Raw genomic sequence first — 19,197 nt, 5'->3', positions numbered from 1 at the left:
GAATTATTATATCTTTATATAATATGAAACAGATAACTACACATGCATGCTCATATATTTATATAAACTTTGAAAATAATGCCAGTGCTTTTCTTTCAGTACATCTTCAGAGTTGTTCTACATAAATGACTCATTGAGTCCGTTGCCAAGGATGAAGTAGTGAATAACAAAAAAAAAAAAAGTGATTTGATTTATTGTTGAGTGTTTGCAATTAATGGTGTAAAAAGTAAATTTGTACTTACTCAGTTCATTCACTGAATGCAAAAGCTCTCCTGAAAGTTCTGCGTAGTTCTTTAAGCTTCTCACAATCCAAATCTCTGTGCTAGTGTTTCCTTGGGCAGCCTCCAGTGTTTCATTGAGCTGCAAAAGATCGTTTGATACAAATCTTACTTCAATCCATTTGGGCCTCAGTTTAGACAGTAAGGACGGTAGGACACGAAGGCTGTCGGTTCTTGTGAATTTTACTCGCTGCTTCATGGACGGTACTCTCTCCATCTGTGACACAAGTGATTCCAAAACCTTATCGTCCAATCTAGTTTCAAAATATGGTTCCAAAAGATAATCATGTGTACCATGATAGAGGCTGTATGATATATAGAGTTCAAGAATGTCTTTTATTGCATTGTATAATGCACCTTTATCATTATTGTAAAGTATTCCTGGTATGAAGTAAACGACTTCTCTTAATTCCCTAAGTATCCCCGATAGACCATCTTTATCATATAACCCCTTTAACCGCAGTACATCTCGGACAATGTTTCCTCCTTGTGGCCTTCCACTTGATGTGATGATGCCATCACAGATATTGCCTGCAACTGCAAACTCCTGTTCACTTCTGTGCCTGTGGCAGTATACCTTTACAATATCCAGATGTTTTACTGTTAGCTTTATGGAGAAATAAGATGACATGATGGCATCAAAGTTTTGAAGTACCTCCTGTACCTCCTGCCTATGAATCTCGTTTTTAAAGCTTCTTACATCTGACTCAGACCATTCATATTTCCTCTCAATGTAATGCTTCAGAGACCATTCTCTATATAGTGCATCAAATTCCTCCAGTGATTCAACAGAAGTTCCTGTCTTATTGGAGATTCTCTTGATCTTGTGCTTTTTCAGCTGTAAGTAAAGTGATGTCTTGGTGGTGCTCATTTCATCTCTTAAATCTGGACATTCAATGTAGAGAAGAACGAACAGGTTAAAAAACAGTGGCGTTTGCAGGATGTCACTAGTACTAGTGTTCATTTCTTCTATTTTCTGAAGCAGTTTTTTATTCAGTTCCTGTCGGGTTTCATGAATTTTCACCAGGTGGCCAATGAGTTTTTCTGAGAGCAAGATCATATCCTGTTTCTGAAGACTTGAAACTCTGAAATTGATTCTGGAACGTTTTTCTCTGTTCACAATATTTGTTACTGTCTCTGTATTCCCTGGGCGGGTTGTGACAACAAATTTCATCTTATTTGAGTTAAGTTTTAGCATTTCTTCAAAGAGTTTACTTGAATTGATGTTGGCTTCATCATAGCCATCACATAAGACCAAACACATCGAACCTAGGAGTACCGATTTGACTCGATCAAAAGGAAATCGAGAAACAGTTATCGGTATCACACTCTTAAGATAATCATCAAAGTTGTCATGTTCATGATTTCTGAAGTTCATATAGAGCAAAAACGGGAATGAAGAGAGTTCTGGCATATCCATTGTCTTCTTGCACCATCCTTCTGCACAGGAACAAAGCATTGTGGTCTTTCCAGAACCTGCGTCACCGGATATAATAATAACTTCAGGGTCTTTTCCCCTTGAGTCTTTAATGGTGAGGATATCTTTTTGATTTACATTGATACTTATATTGCCACAGGGACCACTATTTAACCCCTGATCATCCTCCACGTGTAAACAGACCATGATGTTACATGGATCTGTAAGACCATACTGAACGAGCCAGTCGTAGGGCAAAATCTGACAGAGGCGTTCTTGAAGAGATCGGAGTTCTGCTTCAGAAGATTCTTGTATCATGTCAGACAACTCACTCTCAAATTCTTTTATTTCTTCTTTAAGCTTATGTACATCGTGAGGGTTTGAGGGATCATATTTCTCACGGATCTTTTCTAGGGTCTTTGGAACAGCATCTTGGATCTCTGCTTTAAGCTGATCAATGTCAGCAAATTGGTCTGGAAAGAGAGACTTGGTTTCCTTAAGAGTTTCCTCGAGCAATGTTTGAAATTCAGAGAGTTTCTCTACCAAATCTGATTCAGATATATGCAGCTTTTCATGGCTAATAATGTTCCTATTATTTTTTATATCTTTTAATAATTGTTTTAATTTATCGCCAGGGTCATTCACCCTCTTTTCCCAAAGAATCTGGCAGATTCTGTTCATTAATGTGATGTCCAAATCTTTTGGACGCTTGTTTTCTAGATTTTCGATTTCCTGGGTATTGAAAGGACTCCTCCCTTGTAGTGGAACTTGGTTATCTTCGAGAATCTCTCGGATGCTCTTGTGTTGTCCGTGGAGAAAGCTTAGGTTGTATATCGTATAAACCACTTTTTCACCCCAGTGCCTCACAAAATTATAATACTTCAAATATCTCAAAACTTCAGGAGAAAAAACTGATCCTGATGAAGCCATGTTGCCTAAATATATATCTCCTGCTAAAATCTTCTAGAAGAGAGAACCTGGGGAGTAGAAAAGAATAAGAAAATAGTTAAGAGAAGGAAATAGAATGAGAAGAACATCATTAATAATGATAACAAGAGAAGCAGTGTTATTATCAGCTCTAACTTGACTATTCATGATGAGATCAATTGTAAAAGTAACTAGAGAGAATTTGAGGAACTGGAGGAAAGGAACAGAATGAAAAAGGAGACTGGAGAAAGGGAAAGAACGAGACACAAGGGAGCTTTGAAGAAAGAGAGAGAGAGAGAGAGAGAGATATTTGCTATCTCTCTCCCTCTCTCTCTCTTCTTCTTCTTCTTCTTCTTCTTCTTCTTCTTCTTCTTTTGGGACAGATGTATAGGGAATAAACAACTATATAAAAGAGATGGAACTCACTTGAATTTGGAAGGAGCAAAACTATTAGGAAACCTTCTCAACGAAAACCTCTTGAAACACCTCAGTAAAATGAACATTCAAGGGAAGAAGTCGGAAATCTCCCAGAATCTGGTCAGTAATAGCACTGCAGGAAACAGTGACAGTAAGGGGAATCAATAAAGCACCCGAGGACAAAAGAGAAGAAAGAAAAGTCCCCTCAGATTGGTGCAGTTTAATACACAATCTATTCGGAACAAAGTAGATCTCTTCAAAGCATTGGTAGCAAGTGAGGAATTAGACATAATAGGTATCACAGAAACATGGATACAAGAGGCAACAAGAGATTTCATAGGAAAGTACCAGATAGCTGGATATAAATTGTTCAAAAAAGATAGATTCAATAAAAAAAAGTTGGAGGCGTTATGTTATATGTCAGGGACCACCTCATTCCAATAGTGTAAAATTACAACCATGCAAGAAGTGATGGGTATCAATATAAACAGTCTAGGGAAGACCAACCACAAATGTCCGATGAGGTGCTGTATGCATTACTAGAACAAGAGATAAACAACAAACTCTGCATAATAATGAGAGATTTCAATGCAGCAGTACATTGGACACGATGACCTCCACATCAAACATAAAAGGAAAGAGACTTTTAGATTTTGTAAAAAATGAATTCCTTCAACAATGGATTGACAAACCTACTAGAGGAAACAACATACTAGGCATCATCCTATCAACAGAAGATAACCTAGTGTTTGACCTTTCAGTAGGTGCAAATCTAGGCAAAAGCGACAATAAAATGATCTCATTTCAAATTAATGTTCAACATAAAAAAGAGAAGATATTAATGAGATTAGACTACTGTCTACAAAACCTAAAGAAGCTAAAGAAGTACATTAAAAATCTAGAGTACGACGAGAACACAGGCATAGATAAACACTGGGAAACCTTTCATGAGGAATACACAGAAAAACGCTTTAGATGTATACCATTAAGGCAAATACTAACAAATGGCAACCGTTAGCCTCAGTGGTTCAATAGAGAAATTAAAAATAAAATAAGAGAAAGAGACAGACTGCTCAAATCAATGAACCTACACCCACCACCAGAAGAAGCAAGCAAGCATAAAGAACTCTGTAGAATGGTGGACAAATTAGTAAGAAATGCAAAGATAAATAAGGGTAAAAGAGTTGCATCATTTTGTAAAGAAAACCCAAAAGAACTCTTTGCGCATGTTAATAGTAGGACACCAATAAAAAATTGCATAGGTCCCCTAAGGTACAATAGAGGTAACCTGGTGAACTCAGACTTAGAAAAAGCAGAGTTATTGAATAAGTTTTTTACAAGTGCTGTCACAATTGAAGACACTACCTCAATACCGGAACCTGCTGTTAAATATGAAGGGGCAGAACCGTGGGACAAAATAATATTTACAGAAGAAGACATTAAAAATAAATTAGACAAACTCAACAAGTTCAAATCTCCTGGCTCGGATGAGATTCATCCAAGAGAAATTAAAGAGCTAAAAGAGGAGATAGTTCCTCACCTATATAAACTCTACAGAAAGAGTGCAGACCAAAGAAAGGTAACAAAAGGAAGGAAACTAGGTAATGTGCCCCCAGTTTCAGAAAAAAAAAATTCACAAAAAAAAAAAAAAAAAAGAAACACAAGGTCCAAGAGAAGAGCCGGGAAATTATGGACCAATCCGTCTAACGTCGGTTGTTTGTAAGATTTTTTAGTCCATAATTGCAGGATCAAATTGTGGGTCACATTGATAGAAAAAACTTGTTGTTAAACAGCCAACACAGTTTCAGACAAAACAGATCCTGCTTATTAAACCTCTTGGAGTTTTTTCATAACATGATGTATTTACGACACTAGTAGAGCAATAGATATACTCTACTTAGATTTCCAAAAATGCCTTAGACAAAAGTTCCACACAAGAAACTAATGACAAAAGTTAGAGCTTTAGGTATTGTTGGAGAAATAGCAGACTGGATTGAAGATTGGATAACGTGTAAAAAACAGAGCGTCGTAATAAATGGTGAAGAATCAGAATGGGCAGATGTGGAGTTCCTCAGGGTTCTGTCCTTGGCCCTCTCTTGTTTTTGATTTACATTAACCCTTTAACGCCGATTGGACGTATTAAACGTCGAGATAAATTGTCTGTCGGGTGCCAATTGGATGTACCGTATGTCGACATCGAAAGTTTTTTTTAAATTCGCGGAAAAATACTTATAGGCCTATCAGCCGAAAACTTTTGAATCACGCGCCTTGGGGGATGCTGGGAGTTCACGGATCAAGCTGTTGTTTTGTTTACAAGCGTGACCCAGGTGCGCATGCGCGAAATGCCTCCTTCTCGCACCATCTAGTATCAGCGACGCGTCGTCCGAGAGCGATCTTTTGCCGCAATCGTGTTTTGCCGAACTTGCGCGAAAGTTTGAATATTTGTGGTGGTACAAGACGTACATAGTGATGTCTCAACGACGTATGGAATGCGAAAGGCGTGTTTTACCCGTCGGAAGGGATCATGTGAGACGTATTTTGGAGTTGGATGCTGGCAAGGGACCAAGCACCCAAGATGACCTCGCGCCTCAACACCGTTCTGTGCGGCCATGTGTGGATGAAAGTGCTGTAGGACCACAACGTGTGTCTCATGTGCCTTTAGTAACCCCTAGGAAGCATCGGGGTGTCCTTAGGACATTCGTAGGCATTTGGGAGGCCTCCAACCAAGGGACATTGATGCCTACATATCGGAGCTCGATCGGGAGCATATCGCAAGTCCTCATTTTGATGGCGGTTGGTCATCTAGTGATGAGGACATCACTCCCGATGTCAGTGATGATGAATATTTGCCCCCAATGTCCGTTCGAGGCTCACATCCCGAAAGTGAGCTCGAATTTAGTGGTTTTAGTGCTTATGAGGGGGAATCTGAGGAGGAGGTGGAGGAGGATATAGGGTCTAGTTTTGTCGCCGATGACGATACAGAAAGCGAGGGCCTAAGTGAGGGAGATGGGCCAGTGGGGGGGTTTCGTGTGCGAAATCGTGCCCACACATGTGCGCGTGCGTGCACACGGGCACGGGCACGTAAAGGTCGGAGCATGCGCCAGCCAAGGTGAAGGTTGGTCGTCTGAGAGCGACGAGGGGTGGACGGAGGACCCCACCCCACTTAACATGCACCCATTCATGGCAGCACCAGGCCTCACCGTACCTGTTCCTCTCACTGCTCTGGGGTTCATTCAGCTGTTCCTTACGTGGGAATTGCTGGAGTACCTGGTAGCAGAGAAGGCGGACTACGCTCAGTATTGCCGTGATGAACTTTGCACAACATTGTCGTATCGCTGGCGGGGCTGCAACCTCACCGACGTGGCGCATTTTTTGGGGCTCCACATTTTTTTTGGCATGATGCCTGCTGCCGACATCAGGCAATATTGGAGGCGGAATTTTTTTCTAAGTACACCCAATGTGCCCGGCGTTATGCCCCATGATAGTTTCCTGGCGTTGGACAGGTATTTCAATGCCTTCAATCGAAGGGTCATACCCCGGAATAACTCCGATTGCCTCATTTTAGTCCGCCCAGTGTTGGAATACATTCGTGAACGGTGCAAAATTCTCATGGTTCCTGGAAAGAACCTTTCTTTGGATGAGGGGATGATGCCTTACAAGGGACGTCTAAGCATTAAAGTGTATAACACCAAGAAGCCGAAGAAATATGGAGTGAAATTTTTTTTTATTACCGAGTCCAACACTGAATATGTCGTGGACTTCTCGGTGTATTCCGGGGTCTTCTCCACGCTGCGTGACACTGTGTTTAGTCTTGTGGATTGTTTTCGTAACCAGGGATACCACCTGTTTATGGATAATTATTATAACTTGGTATCCCTGGCCCAGGAACTGTATGAAGCAGGTGTGCACGTCAGTGGTACCCTTCGGTTGGTGTGTGGGGCCCCGAATGTCCTCAAGAGGTTTGCTAGCCATCCGCAACATCTGGCAAGAGGAGAGACAGAGTGGCGGGGGAAGGGAGCTGTCTTCTTCATCTGTTGGAAGGGGGTCTGACTCGTCCCCATGATTACGACGAGTCATGAACCCATCCAAGAGGAGATTGTACAGTGGAAGAAGACACGTCGACAGGGCCGAGTTATGTATGAGGAGTTTCGGCCTACCATCATTGGCCACTACAATAGGCACATGGGAGGAGTTGATTTCTTTGATCAACTCATCCAGTATTATCCCTTCGCCAGGAGAACCAGGAGGTGGACACAGAAGCTCCTCAAATACATTCTTCAGTTGGCCCTCCAGAATGCCTACATCCTCTACTGTGAGTACTACAGTCACAGTCTCCGGAGGTTGTCCCATATACAGTTCCTCGAGGTAGCCGGGAATGCCCTCATCCACTTTAATCCCGATGAGTGGCCTTCCAACACTGCACCCCTGCCCCGAGCTGCAGATCTGCCCCTAGAGGGAAGGGTAGATATTAGGAGGGCCAACTTCGGTCATCCTGCTCCTGCTGCCGCCGCCGCCGCCCCTGCTGCCGCCGCCCCGCCCCTGCTGCCGCCGCCCCTGCTGCCGCCGCCCCTGCTACCGGCCCCACCCACGCCACTTCTCGTCAGATAATGGACCCTGTGTGTTGGCTGCAGCCAGGGGATCACACACTGGATCTCCTAGAAGGGCGCAGGCAGAAACGGTGCCGGATGTGCCATATGAATGGCAGAAGCAGAGACACCCAGTTCTTCTGTCGCACCTGCAAAATAGCTCTTTGCAGGTTCGGGGAGTGTGACCGTAAATACCACAATGCGGTCTTCTATTGGAGTGTGCCTGAAGAACCGACAGCGAAGGGTGCACGGGGCCGCCGCCATCAGCAGTAAGTGCGTGCATCTCCCTCCTCCACCTGTACCTCGTCATGTCGAGAGGAAAAAAAATGCAAGACTCTTCAATGGAGGAGGGACAAAACAAGAATAGTATATTTACTTTTATATTTATTACAAGTTTTTATATATCCGTATCTATTGATGCATGATTTATGTTATTTCATTTTATGCAAAAAGAAAAGTTTCACCTGCATTCCTTTTAGTTATGTATTCGTACCAGAATCGAAAAATGTAATAAATAAATATATATATACATACATACATATATATATATATCTATATATATATATATATATATATATATATATATATATACATATAGATATATATCTATATATATATATATATATATATATATATATATATATATAAATTAAATATAATATTAGATATATATTAATATAAATAACATATAGAATATATATAATAAATATATCTATATATATATATAATATTATATATATGATTATATCTATGTATATATATATATAATATATATATCTAATGTATATATATATATATATCTATATTAATATATATATATTTTATATATTTATATATATTATAGATATATAATTAATATATTATATTAGATATGTATATATATATATATATATATATATATATAATATATTAATATATAATATATATATATGTATATATATGTATATATATGTATATAATATGTACATATAATAATATATATATATATAAATATATATATATATATATATATATATATATATATAAATTATATGTATATATATATATATATGTATATAGTATATATATAGTACTAAATATATATATATATATATATATATATATATATATATATATATATATATATATGTATATAGATAAATTTTGTTTGTGTGTTATCTATTGGTTATTTTGGGTAAGCAAAATACCTAACACTCTAGTGATATTCAATCATTTATCTTCATTTTGAAACAAATTCGAAGTCTCTAGCACAATATTTAGATTTATGGTGAATTCTTGAAAAAAACTTTTTCCTTCCCTCCGTGTGCGGATTCTCCGCCGCAAATCTCCGAAATGTGTACGTCGCATTGTCGTAATATTTGCTCTGTCTCATATTAGGTGTTTCATAGACTTTTATATATGAAAATATGCGCAATTTAATTTAAAATACAAAAAAAAAATTGAAGGTTGTAGCTTTTCTCATTTTTGAAATATTTGCATATGATTACGATAAATAGAAAAAAAACTACTTTTGGTCAACTTTGACTCTACCGAAATGGTTGAAAAACGCAATTGTAAGCTAAAACTCTTACAGTCTAGTAATATTCAGTCATTTATCTTAAATTTGAAATAAATTTGAAGTCTCTAGCACAATATTTAGATTTATGGTGAATTTTTGAAAAAACCTTTTTCTTTCCCTGCGCTCGCGGATTCTCCGCCGCAAATCTCCGAAATGTGTACGTCGCATTGTCGTCATATTTGCTCCGTCTCATATTAGGCGTTTCATAGACTTTTATATATGAAAATGTGCGCAATTTCATTTAAAATACAACGAAAAATAATGGAAGGTTGTAGCTTACCTCATTTTTGAAATATTTGCATATGAATCACGATAAATAGAAAAAAAACTATGTTCAGTCAACTTTGACTCTACCGAAATGGTAACAAACGCAATCGTAAGCTAAAACTCTTACAGTCTAGTAATAATTAGTCATTCTATCTTAATTTTGAAACAAATTCGAAGTCTCTAGCACGATATTTAGATTTACGGTGAATTTTTGACAAAAAAATGTTTCCTTCCTTCGCATACGGATTCTCCGCCGCAAATCTCCGAAATGTGTACGTTGCATTGTCGTAATATTTGCTCCATCTCATATTAGGCGTTTCATAGACTTTTATATATGAAAATGTGCGCAATTTTATGTAAAATACAACAAAAAACAGTTGAAGGTTGCAGCTTTTCTCATTTTTGAAATATTTGCATATAAATCGCGAACTATGTTCGGTCAACTTTGACTCTACCGAAATGGTCAAAAACGCAATTGTAAGCTAAAAAACTCTTACAGTATAGTAATATACAATCATTTGTCTTCATTTGAAATAAATCGAAAAGTCTCTAGCACAAATATTAGATTTATGGTGTATTTTAGAAAAAAACTTTTTCCTTCCCTCCGCGCGCGGATTCTCCGCCGCCAAATCTTCGAGATGTGTGCGTTGCATTGTCGTAATATTTGCTCCGTACTTACGTCCCATATTAGGACGTTTCATAGAACTTTTGTATATGTGGAAAATGTGCGCAATTTTATGTAAAATACAACAAAAAACAGTTGAAGGTTGCAGCTTTTCTCATTTTTGAAATATTTGCATATAAATCACGATAAATAGAAAAAAAACTACATTTGGTCAATTTTGACTCTACCGAAATGGTCGAAAAACGCAATTGTAAGCTAAAAATCTTACAGTATAGTAATATACAATTATTTGTCTTCATTTTGAAACAAATTTGAAGTCGCTAGCACAATATTTAGATTTATGGTGAATTTTTGAAAAAACTTTTTCCTTCCCTCCGCTCGCGGATTCTCCGCCGCAAATTTCCGAAATGTGTACGTCGCATTGTCGTAATATTTGCTCTGTATCATATTAGGCGTTTCATAGAATTTTATATATTAAAATGTGCGAAATTTTATGTAAAATGCAACAAAAAATAATTGAAGGATGTAGCTTTTCTCATTTTTGAAATATTTGCATAAAAATCACGATAAATAGAAAAAAAACTACGTTTGGTCAACTTTGACTCTACCGAAATGGTCGAAAAACGCAATTGTAAGCTGCAACTCTTACAGTCTAGTAATATTCGGTCATTTATATTCATTTTGAAACAAATTAGAAGTCTCAAGCACAATATTTAGATTTATGGTGTATTTTAGAAAAAAAAACTTTTTCCTTCCCTCCGTACGCAGATTCTCCGCCGCAAATCTCCGAAATGTGTATGTCGCATTGTCGTAATATTTGCTCTGTCTCATATTAGGCGTTTCATAGACTTTTATATATGAAAATGCGCGCAATCTTATGTAAAATACAACAAAAAATAATTTAAGGTTGTAGCTTATCTCATTTTTGAAATTTTTGCATATAAATTACGATAAATAGAAAAAAACTATGTTCGGTCAACTTTGACTCTACCGAAATGGTCGGAAATCGCAATTGTAAACTAATACTCTTACAGTCTAGTAATATTCAGTCATTTATCTTCATTTTGAAACAAATTTGAAGTCTCTAGCACAATATTTAGATTTATGGTGAATTTTAAAATAAAAACTTTTTCTTTCCCTCCGCATGCGGATTCTCCGCCGCAAATCTCTGAAATGTGTACGTCGCATTGTCGTAATATTTGCTCTGTCTCATATTAGGCGTTTCATAGACTTTTATATATGAAAATGTGCGCAATTTCATGTGAAATACAACAAAAAATAATTGAAAGTTGTAGCTTATCTTATTTTTGAAATATCTGCATATAAATCACAATAAATAGAAAAAAACTATGTTCGGTCAACTTTGACTCTACCAAAATGGTCAAAAAACGCAATTGTAAGCTAATAATCTTACAGTCTAGTAATATTCAGTCATTTATATTAATTTTGAAACAAATTCGAAGTCTCTAGCACAATATTTAGATTTATGGTGTATTTTTGAAAAAAAAAACTTTTTCTTTCCCTCCGCATGCGGATTCTCCGCCGCAAATCTCCAAAATGTGTATGTCGCATTGTCATAATATTTGCTCCATCTCATATTAGGCGTTTCATAGACTTTTATATATGAAAATGTGTGCAATTTCATGTAGAATACAACAAAACATAATTGAAGGTTGTAGCTTATCTCCTTTTTTTAAATATCTGCATATGAATTATGATAAATAGTAAAAAAACTTCATTTGGTCAACTTTGACTCTACCGAAATGGTCGAAAAACGCAATTGTAAGCTAAAAATCTTACTGTCTAGTAATATTCAGTCATTTATATTAATTTTGAAACAAATTCGAAGTCTCTAGAACAATATTTAGATTTATGGTGAATTTTTGAAAAAAAAAATTTCCTTCCCTCCGCGCGCGGATTCTCCGCCGCAAATCTCCGAAATGCGTATGTCGCATTGTCGTAATATTTGCTCCATCTCATATTAGGCGTTTCATAGACTTTTATATATGAAAATGTGTGCAATTTCATGTAGAATACAACAAAACATAATTGAAGGTTGTAGCTTATCTCCTTTTTTTAAATATCTGCATATGAATTATGATAAATAGTAAAAAAACTTCATTTGGTCAACAAAAATAATTGAAGGTTGTAGCTTTTCTCATTTTTGAAATATTTGCATATAAATCACGATAAATAGAAAAAAAACTATGTTTGGTCAACTTTAACTCTACCGAAAGGGTCAAAAAACGCAATTGTAAGCTAAAACTCTTACAGTTTAGTAATATTCTGTCATTTATCTTCATTCTGAAACAAATTCGAAGTCTCGAGCACAATATTTAAATTTATAGTGAATTTTTAAAAAAAACTTTTTCCTTCCCTCCGCGCACGGATTCTCCGCCGCAAATCTCCGAAATGTGTATGTTGCATTGTCGTAATATTTGCTCCATCTCATATTAGGCGTTTTATAGACTTTTATATATGAAGATGTGCGTAATTCCATGTAGAATACAACAAAACATAATGGAAGGTTGTAGCTTATCTGATTTTTGAAATATTTGCATATGAATTACGATAAATAGAAAAAAACTACGTTCAGTCAACTTTGACTCTACCGAAATGGTCGAAAAACGCAATTGTAAGCTAAAACTCTTACTGTCTAGTAATATTCAGTCATTTATCTTAATTATGAAACAAATTCTAAGTCTCTAGCACAATATTGAGATTTATGGTGAATTTTAAAAAAAAAATTTCCTTTCCTACGCGCGCGGATTCTCCGCCGCAAATCTCCGAAATGCGTACGTCGCATTGTCGTAATATTTGCTCCATCTCATATTAGGCGTTTCATAGACTTTTATATATGAAAATGTGCACAATTTCATGTAGAATACACAAAAAACAATTGAAGGTTGTAGCCTTTCTCATTTTTGAAATATTTGCATATAAAAAATGTATAAAAAATTTTGACATTCGGTCAACTTTAACTCGTCCGAAATGGTCAAAAACTGCAATTGTAAGCTAAAACTCTTACAGTATAGTAATATACAATGATTTTTCTTCATTTTGAAACAAATTGGAAGGCTCTAGAACAGTATTTAGATTTATGGTGAATTTTTGAAAAAAACATTTGTTAACATCCGCGAGTTACAAATTCATGCATCATTTTGTGATCGTTTTACAATGTGTTATATACCCAAATGATTGCAATTTAGTGTAAAATACAACGAAAAAACATTTAACTCGTTAGCTTTAACCGTTTTGCTCACAGCGCTATTTGAATACAATTATATATGAAATTTTGTTTTCGCGCTATCATATATCGCATAATTTGTATATGATAATGATATTTTTTTTTCATTTCTGATGGTTGCATACTAAACTTCAGGCAATGACAAAAAAAAATATAAAAATGAACTCTTAATCTTGAAAACTAAGCGTGCTGTGATTTTTTGAAAAAAAAAAAATTTCCGCTTCGGCGCTCACTCCGAGACCCCCTCGGCATACGGGAGACGATTTTTATTATACCCCTTCGGCGTTTAAGGGTTAATGGCATTGATGTAGGCTTAACTAGCAGGATAGCCAAATTTGCAGATGACACCAAACTAGGTGTAAATGCAGCAGACCCAGATACACTGGAAAGTTTAAGAAATGATCTAATGAAAATAGGAGAGTGGTCAAAAAGATGGCAAAGGACTTTTAACTTGGACAAGCGTAAAGTGTTACAAATGGGAACAAACAACCTTCATGCCAGCTACATGCAGCTTGGGAATGACATAAATAGTGTAGAACAAGAGGAGGACCTTAGAGTCATTATTACAAAGGACTTAAAATCCACAAAAAAGTGCATAAAAGCTGAAAAGAAGGCATAGTGGTATACATAAGATGCAGTTCAAATACAGAAATAAGAAAACGGTGCTACAGCTCTACATATCAACAGACCTCATCTTGAATATGCAGTACAGTTTTGGTCACCAACACCAAGAAAGGACATAAATAGATTAGAAGGGGTACAAACAAGAGCCACAAAGTTAATTCCATCCATCAGGCAAATAGGTTACCAAAGACGATTGCAAGGACAAACTAATAGAAACATTTAAAATACTGAAAAGAAATATTGGATAGAAACTCGAACTGAAGAGATACAACACATCCCATTGTGGGAAATTCTTTACATAAAAGATATGTGGCAAATGGAATAAATTATCACCAAAAGTTGTAAACAGCAACAGTGTGGAAGAGTTAAAGAAATCTAGACAAAATCATTAGGTCACTGTGAATGAACAGTAAAACCTGCTCCTAAAGATAAGTGAGCCAGTCTTCACCTGAAAGAAAAAGAAAGGTGCCTGATGAAAAGGGGCGAGACGCAGACTTTTGTGTGGACGAATTCCTGTGAAATTCTGATTATAAAACAACACATGCCATTCTACATTTGTACACGTGTTTGTACACATGTGTTTGTGTGAGTAAGGAAGAGAGAGAAGAGAGATATTTAAAATATAAACAAACAAACAAACAAAAAACAGAGCAAAATCTAAAAGTTTCAGGCGAAATAATACATACGATAAGAAGAGGAGAGTGAGTATGTTACTGAGAAAAGCAAAAATAATTAGGAGAGAGAGAGAGAGAGAGAGAGAGAGAGAGAGAGAGAGAGAGAGAGAGAGAGAGAGAGAGTTTTCTTAAGAAAACAATCACAAAGGTTTCAGTAGAAATAACAAATAGTATCCAGATAACCATCCTACTAGCGTTGTAACCACAGTCACAATCATTTGATGCACTCCTACAATCATATCAGCTGACAAAGATTCAAAATACAAAGGTTAAACAGTAATTCCTTTCATTTGCATTTCTCGACCTAAATAAAGAGACTCCTAAGTTAACTGCACTTTCCATAATGCCTCTGTCCACATGACCCCTTTTTTTTATTCATATGATTGCATACATGGACATAATGGAACTTAATTGCAAAACTGTGAACAACAGCGCACTTTGTGGTGATGTTCTTAGAGAGAAAAGATCCAAGTGCCTTGATGGGAGCACAAATATTTCCAACGTTCAGATAGGCAAAGTACCTAAGCATTGTATTTACAATGACTGCTTTACTAATGGACCGGGGTATGGGATGACAGGTGGTAATCAAGCAAGGTTACGTGTGTGTGTGTGTGTGTGGAGGGAAGGAGGGAAGTTTACGACATATACCCCTACTCAGTCTCTCTTCTTGCTTTCTATTCTGTAAAATTATACTTTGGCGTGACCAGTAGATTTAATCCTCGGTTTTCCGACAGCATCCTTCATGTTGAATGACCATACTTGAGCTTATTTACTGCAGTGTGGGATATATATTCAACATTTTTGTCTTTTCTTTAATAATTAGCGACGCAATATACATGCATTTTTCCTTAAAGAAAACAATCACAAAGGTTTCTGTACAAATAATACAAATAGTATCCAGATAACCCTTCTACTAGCTTTGTGAAGTTAGTCATATTGTTTGATACTTGTAGAAAACATTTAGGAAGTGTATGCGATGCTTGATGTAGAGGAGATAGGATACAAAGATGGAGGTTAAAGAACAGTTGATAGTGGCCCAAAGAAATTTAGACAAGCTTTAAATTGAAGTAGGCATAGAGGTAAAAAATCAAATGGTACGGTTCAGATAGAAAATGGCGTAACTGAATAAAAGAATAATGCCATCCTCATCACAACCTCTACGTCAACTTTCTCTCCATTCTCCTATCCTGTGATCTTTGGGACTGAAATCCTATCAGATCTGTCTTCACCCATGCCACCTTTTCCAGGATTTTCTGAGCTATCCTATAGGTCTCTGTCTCTATTATTTCCAGCCCTACTGCTTTTCTGAAAGTCAGTTGTGGAATGAAGGTCATACATGTGATCTCAGTAGAATTACTTTTTGAAATAAGATAAGTACTAAAAGCTTTTGAAAAGAAGTCGTTAATGAGCTTATCAGAATATAAGAAAATCCTGATAAAAATGAAAGAAAATGGAAAAGAAAGGAAGGGAAAAGGTAAAGTATAACATAGAAAGAAAAAGGGTAAGCTCTACAATGTGTGCATACTCTTCAGAGGGATAAAATCACACGAGACTGGCTGTTACAAAAAATACTGAAGAGAGAAGGTGTTGGAATAAAGACTGAGAAATGTGGATTCTTCCAAGAGAGATTATCAGGAACACAAGCAGTCTAAAATGTACCCTTAGAGGAAGAATGTAACATATCACTTATTTCTGGATTCTGAGGAGAAGGCATTTGACAAGAGAGAGCACCTTGACCAGTAATTCAATGTGCAATAAAAAAGCAAAAGGTGCCATTAAGTCCCTTTGAACTAGCAATACAATACTATATCTTGAAACCTAGAGTGACGACAGTGGATTAGCCACGAGGAGTCCATTGCTGTTTATCAGAGTAATGGCTAAAAAGAATGGCCCAAAGAATGGCTGCTATGTGCAGATGACGTAATCCTATCAGCAAAATCTGAGGATAAATTTGTAAGAATGTTTTTAAGGTGTAACAGAGGAAAGGTAAATAAAAGGAAAGTACAGTGTAACAAATTTAAGGCACTGTCCTTTACACACCCACGTTGAAGTTCCAAATTATCAAGACTTAATTACACTGTACTAACTGTATTGAACCAGATCAATACAGTGAAACAAGTAAGTGATGCACATTGGGCAACCAATTTATGCTAGCTATGCCTGACTAACCCTGTTAGTTTCTGAATTTGTCAGAGAAAGGGACCTCTAGGTTAGCCTAACCTGGAACCTGCAATGATCCTGTTACATTATTCCACATCAAATTCATGAACCATATATTTTCATGAGAGTTCATCTTATGCGATGCGCATTTTGACATCAATCTCAGCCTGGTTAAGCTAATCTTTTTTTTTTCGGCAATTCGAGAGCAGTAACTAACACAGTAACTATAGTGCATATCAATATCTTACCATATACAAAAATAATCTACTTTTCTAACTGTTCATCTTGTATCTGCGAATGTTGGCTAAACAATTCATTTTCTTTCTTCTATCACTATATCTAACTGTTACAGATAAAATCCTTGTGGGAAACTGTTTTGGGATGCCTCTGGGCTTCTGGTCATTAGTTAGCTCTATACCAACAACAAATCAGCTATAAAACAGTACCCAGATTCTAAAGCAATGTCCTGACAGTCAGTTTAAATGTCTAGATATGCAGTTATTATGTGGGGTTGCCTTAGTGGAATTTTTAATTATTGCTATGAAAAATACTTCAGCTCCATTTGAACTGACAACAGCTGTGGAAACTAAATTAGAAGGTTAGAAAGTGAAAGCTTATGAAAGGGAGCTGATTAATCAGGGTTCGGCTTCACCAACAATTTTGATCATAAAGGAAAACGACCAGGTTAGGTTAAGTAGAGATTACAAGGTAGCACCACATCCCAACTACAGGCACCTTAACATCTTCTGCCTCATTCCATAGAAATGTAAGCAACTTTGTCAGGATGCGCTGTATTTTTGAAGTTGGCTTTCAGACAGGCATTTCAACAGCTCTACATGGATAACAATTCACAAAAAGTTTGCACAGTCAACACACACACAACACACACACACACACACACACACACACACACACAATTAGCGCTATAGCATCCAAAGAACAAATAATCCAGCAAAATGAAAGCAAACAATGGGCAAATTTTGTTCAGGTATGCATCGAGAATTCGTCTTTCTTATAACATATCAGTCACAAGCAAAACGAAGAAGGAGCATAAGGAAACATAAGAGCAGCTCTGAAGAAACTGGAAGAACATATAGACATTAAGGGTAATGAGCGGATGAATTTTAGAAGTAGATTCAGTAGAATATTTTAGATTTATCATCAGACATGAAGGTATTTACACGACAAACGATAAAGCAAGGGCAATGCAGTCATCAAGGTTTCAGAAAATGTCCAGGAAATACAATCAATTTTAGGTTGCCAAACGTTTTATGGAAGTTTCATTCAGAATTCGGCAGCTATTGTCTGGCCATTATATAATTTATTGAACAAGGTCGGTGAATGGAAAAGGACAAAAGAATCTCAAATCTGCTTGGAGGAATCAAAGTAGAAGTAACCTCATCCACATTCTTAGCGCATTATCATGGGTTTGCAGTGGTGCTTCGAACACAGGTTTCGAAGCAGTACTAGCACATGTAAACCCAAAGGCACTCAAGCGAGAAGCCTACTGCATTTAACTACCAAGAATTAGACAAGGCAGAGAGGAATTATTCACAGATTAAAAAATTGTAAAGAGTAAAGAAATCCCATTTGAAGCTTTCGGTGAAAAAAGTTCACTTTGTGAGGAGTGAAAAATGTATTTTCACATTCCATATCTTTTTTATAAGTATTGATTTTTTTTTATTTGAAATTATCTTTCCTTTTCCATATGTCAACTCCTCACTTATCTATGTACAGTAAATCTTTCTCTTTTCAGATGTAATGAAAGGAGGGTCCTCACCTAAGACTATTTGGCTCGTAGGAGGAATGCAATTAGTTGCTCAGTAGATTTTAAGCAGAAGAAAATTATTTTAACTGTCAAGAAGTAATTCATGTACGAGATGTGAAGGAAGTGATTGATGCACTTGCTAGAATTAGAGACTGACTTCATTCCTTCTGTGCGATAAATTAATGCACATATATTATGCCATTTGGAACCTTAGAAACAGGAACATCTAGGATACATGAAACATATTTATGTGAAGGATCTTGGAGATAGTACAGCATATTCAGACCGTGATGGAATGTTTTTCTGTATACTGAATCTCTTCTGTGACAGAAAGTGTAGCGTTTGTGTTTGCTGGAATAATAAGGTCCAAAAGCAATTTTACTTACATTAGTAGCAACAAGTTAGATCTTGTGTATCACATTTTAAAGAGTCAGTTAGAACTGAAATGTTATGAATAAGCTGAAAATCTTGCAGAGGTAAAACTTTGCACTCATCCATACCATGTCAAAATAGAAAGATAATGCAGAGATAATGTAATAACAAGAAATCAGTGAACGTTAAAAACAGTGTAGGTGGTTAAGCAGAGTCAAATAAAGTCCATGGAATAGTCCCATTGTACCTGTACAAAAGCCAGGTGGAAGTTAAATGT

The 19,197-nt window shown here is 36.5% G+C and overlaps 1 protein-coding gene across 1 annotated transcript in view; it reads right to left on the bottom strand.

Annotated features, from left to right (window-relative positions):
* The window catches only part of LOC135214469 (uncharacterized), a 48,641-nt gene that overhangs the window by 10,333 nt on the left and 19,111 nt on the right, over positions 1-19,197 (bottom strand). The window contains exon 2 of the mRNA XM_064248815.1: positions 243-2,672. Within this exon, the coding sequence (XP_064104885.1) occupies positions 243-2,625 (2,383 nt within the window). The 5' untranslated portion in view covers positions 2,626-2,672. The remainder of the gene's footprint in view (positions 1-242; positions 2,673-19,197) is intronic.

The sequence above is a fragment of the Macrobrachium nipponense genome, chromosome 45 (genome assembly GCF_015104395.2).
Source record: "Macrobrachium nipponense isolate FS-2020 chromosome 45, ASM1510439v2, whole genome shotgun sequence".
Classification (NCBI taxonomy): domain Eukaryota; kingdom Metazoa; phylum Arthropoda; class Malacostraca; order Decapoda; family Palaemonidae; genus Macrobrachium; species Macrobrachium nipponense.
Note: the sequence above shows the minus strand (reverse complement) of the source record. Positions and strands in the feature narration are given on the sequence as shown.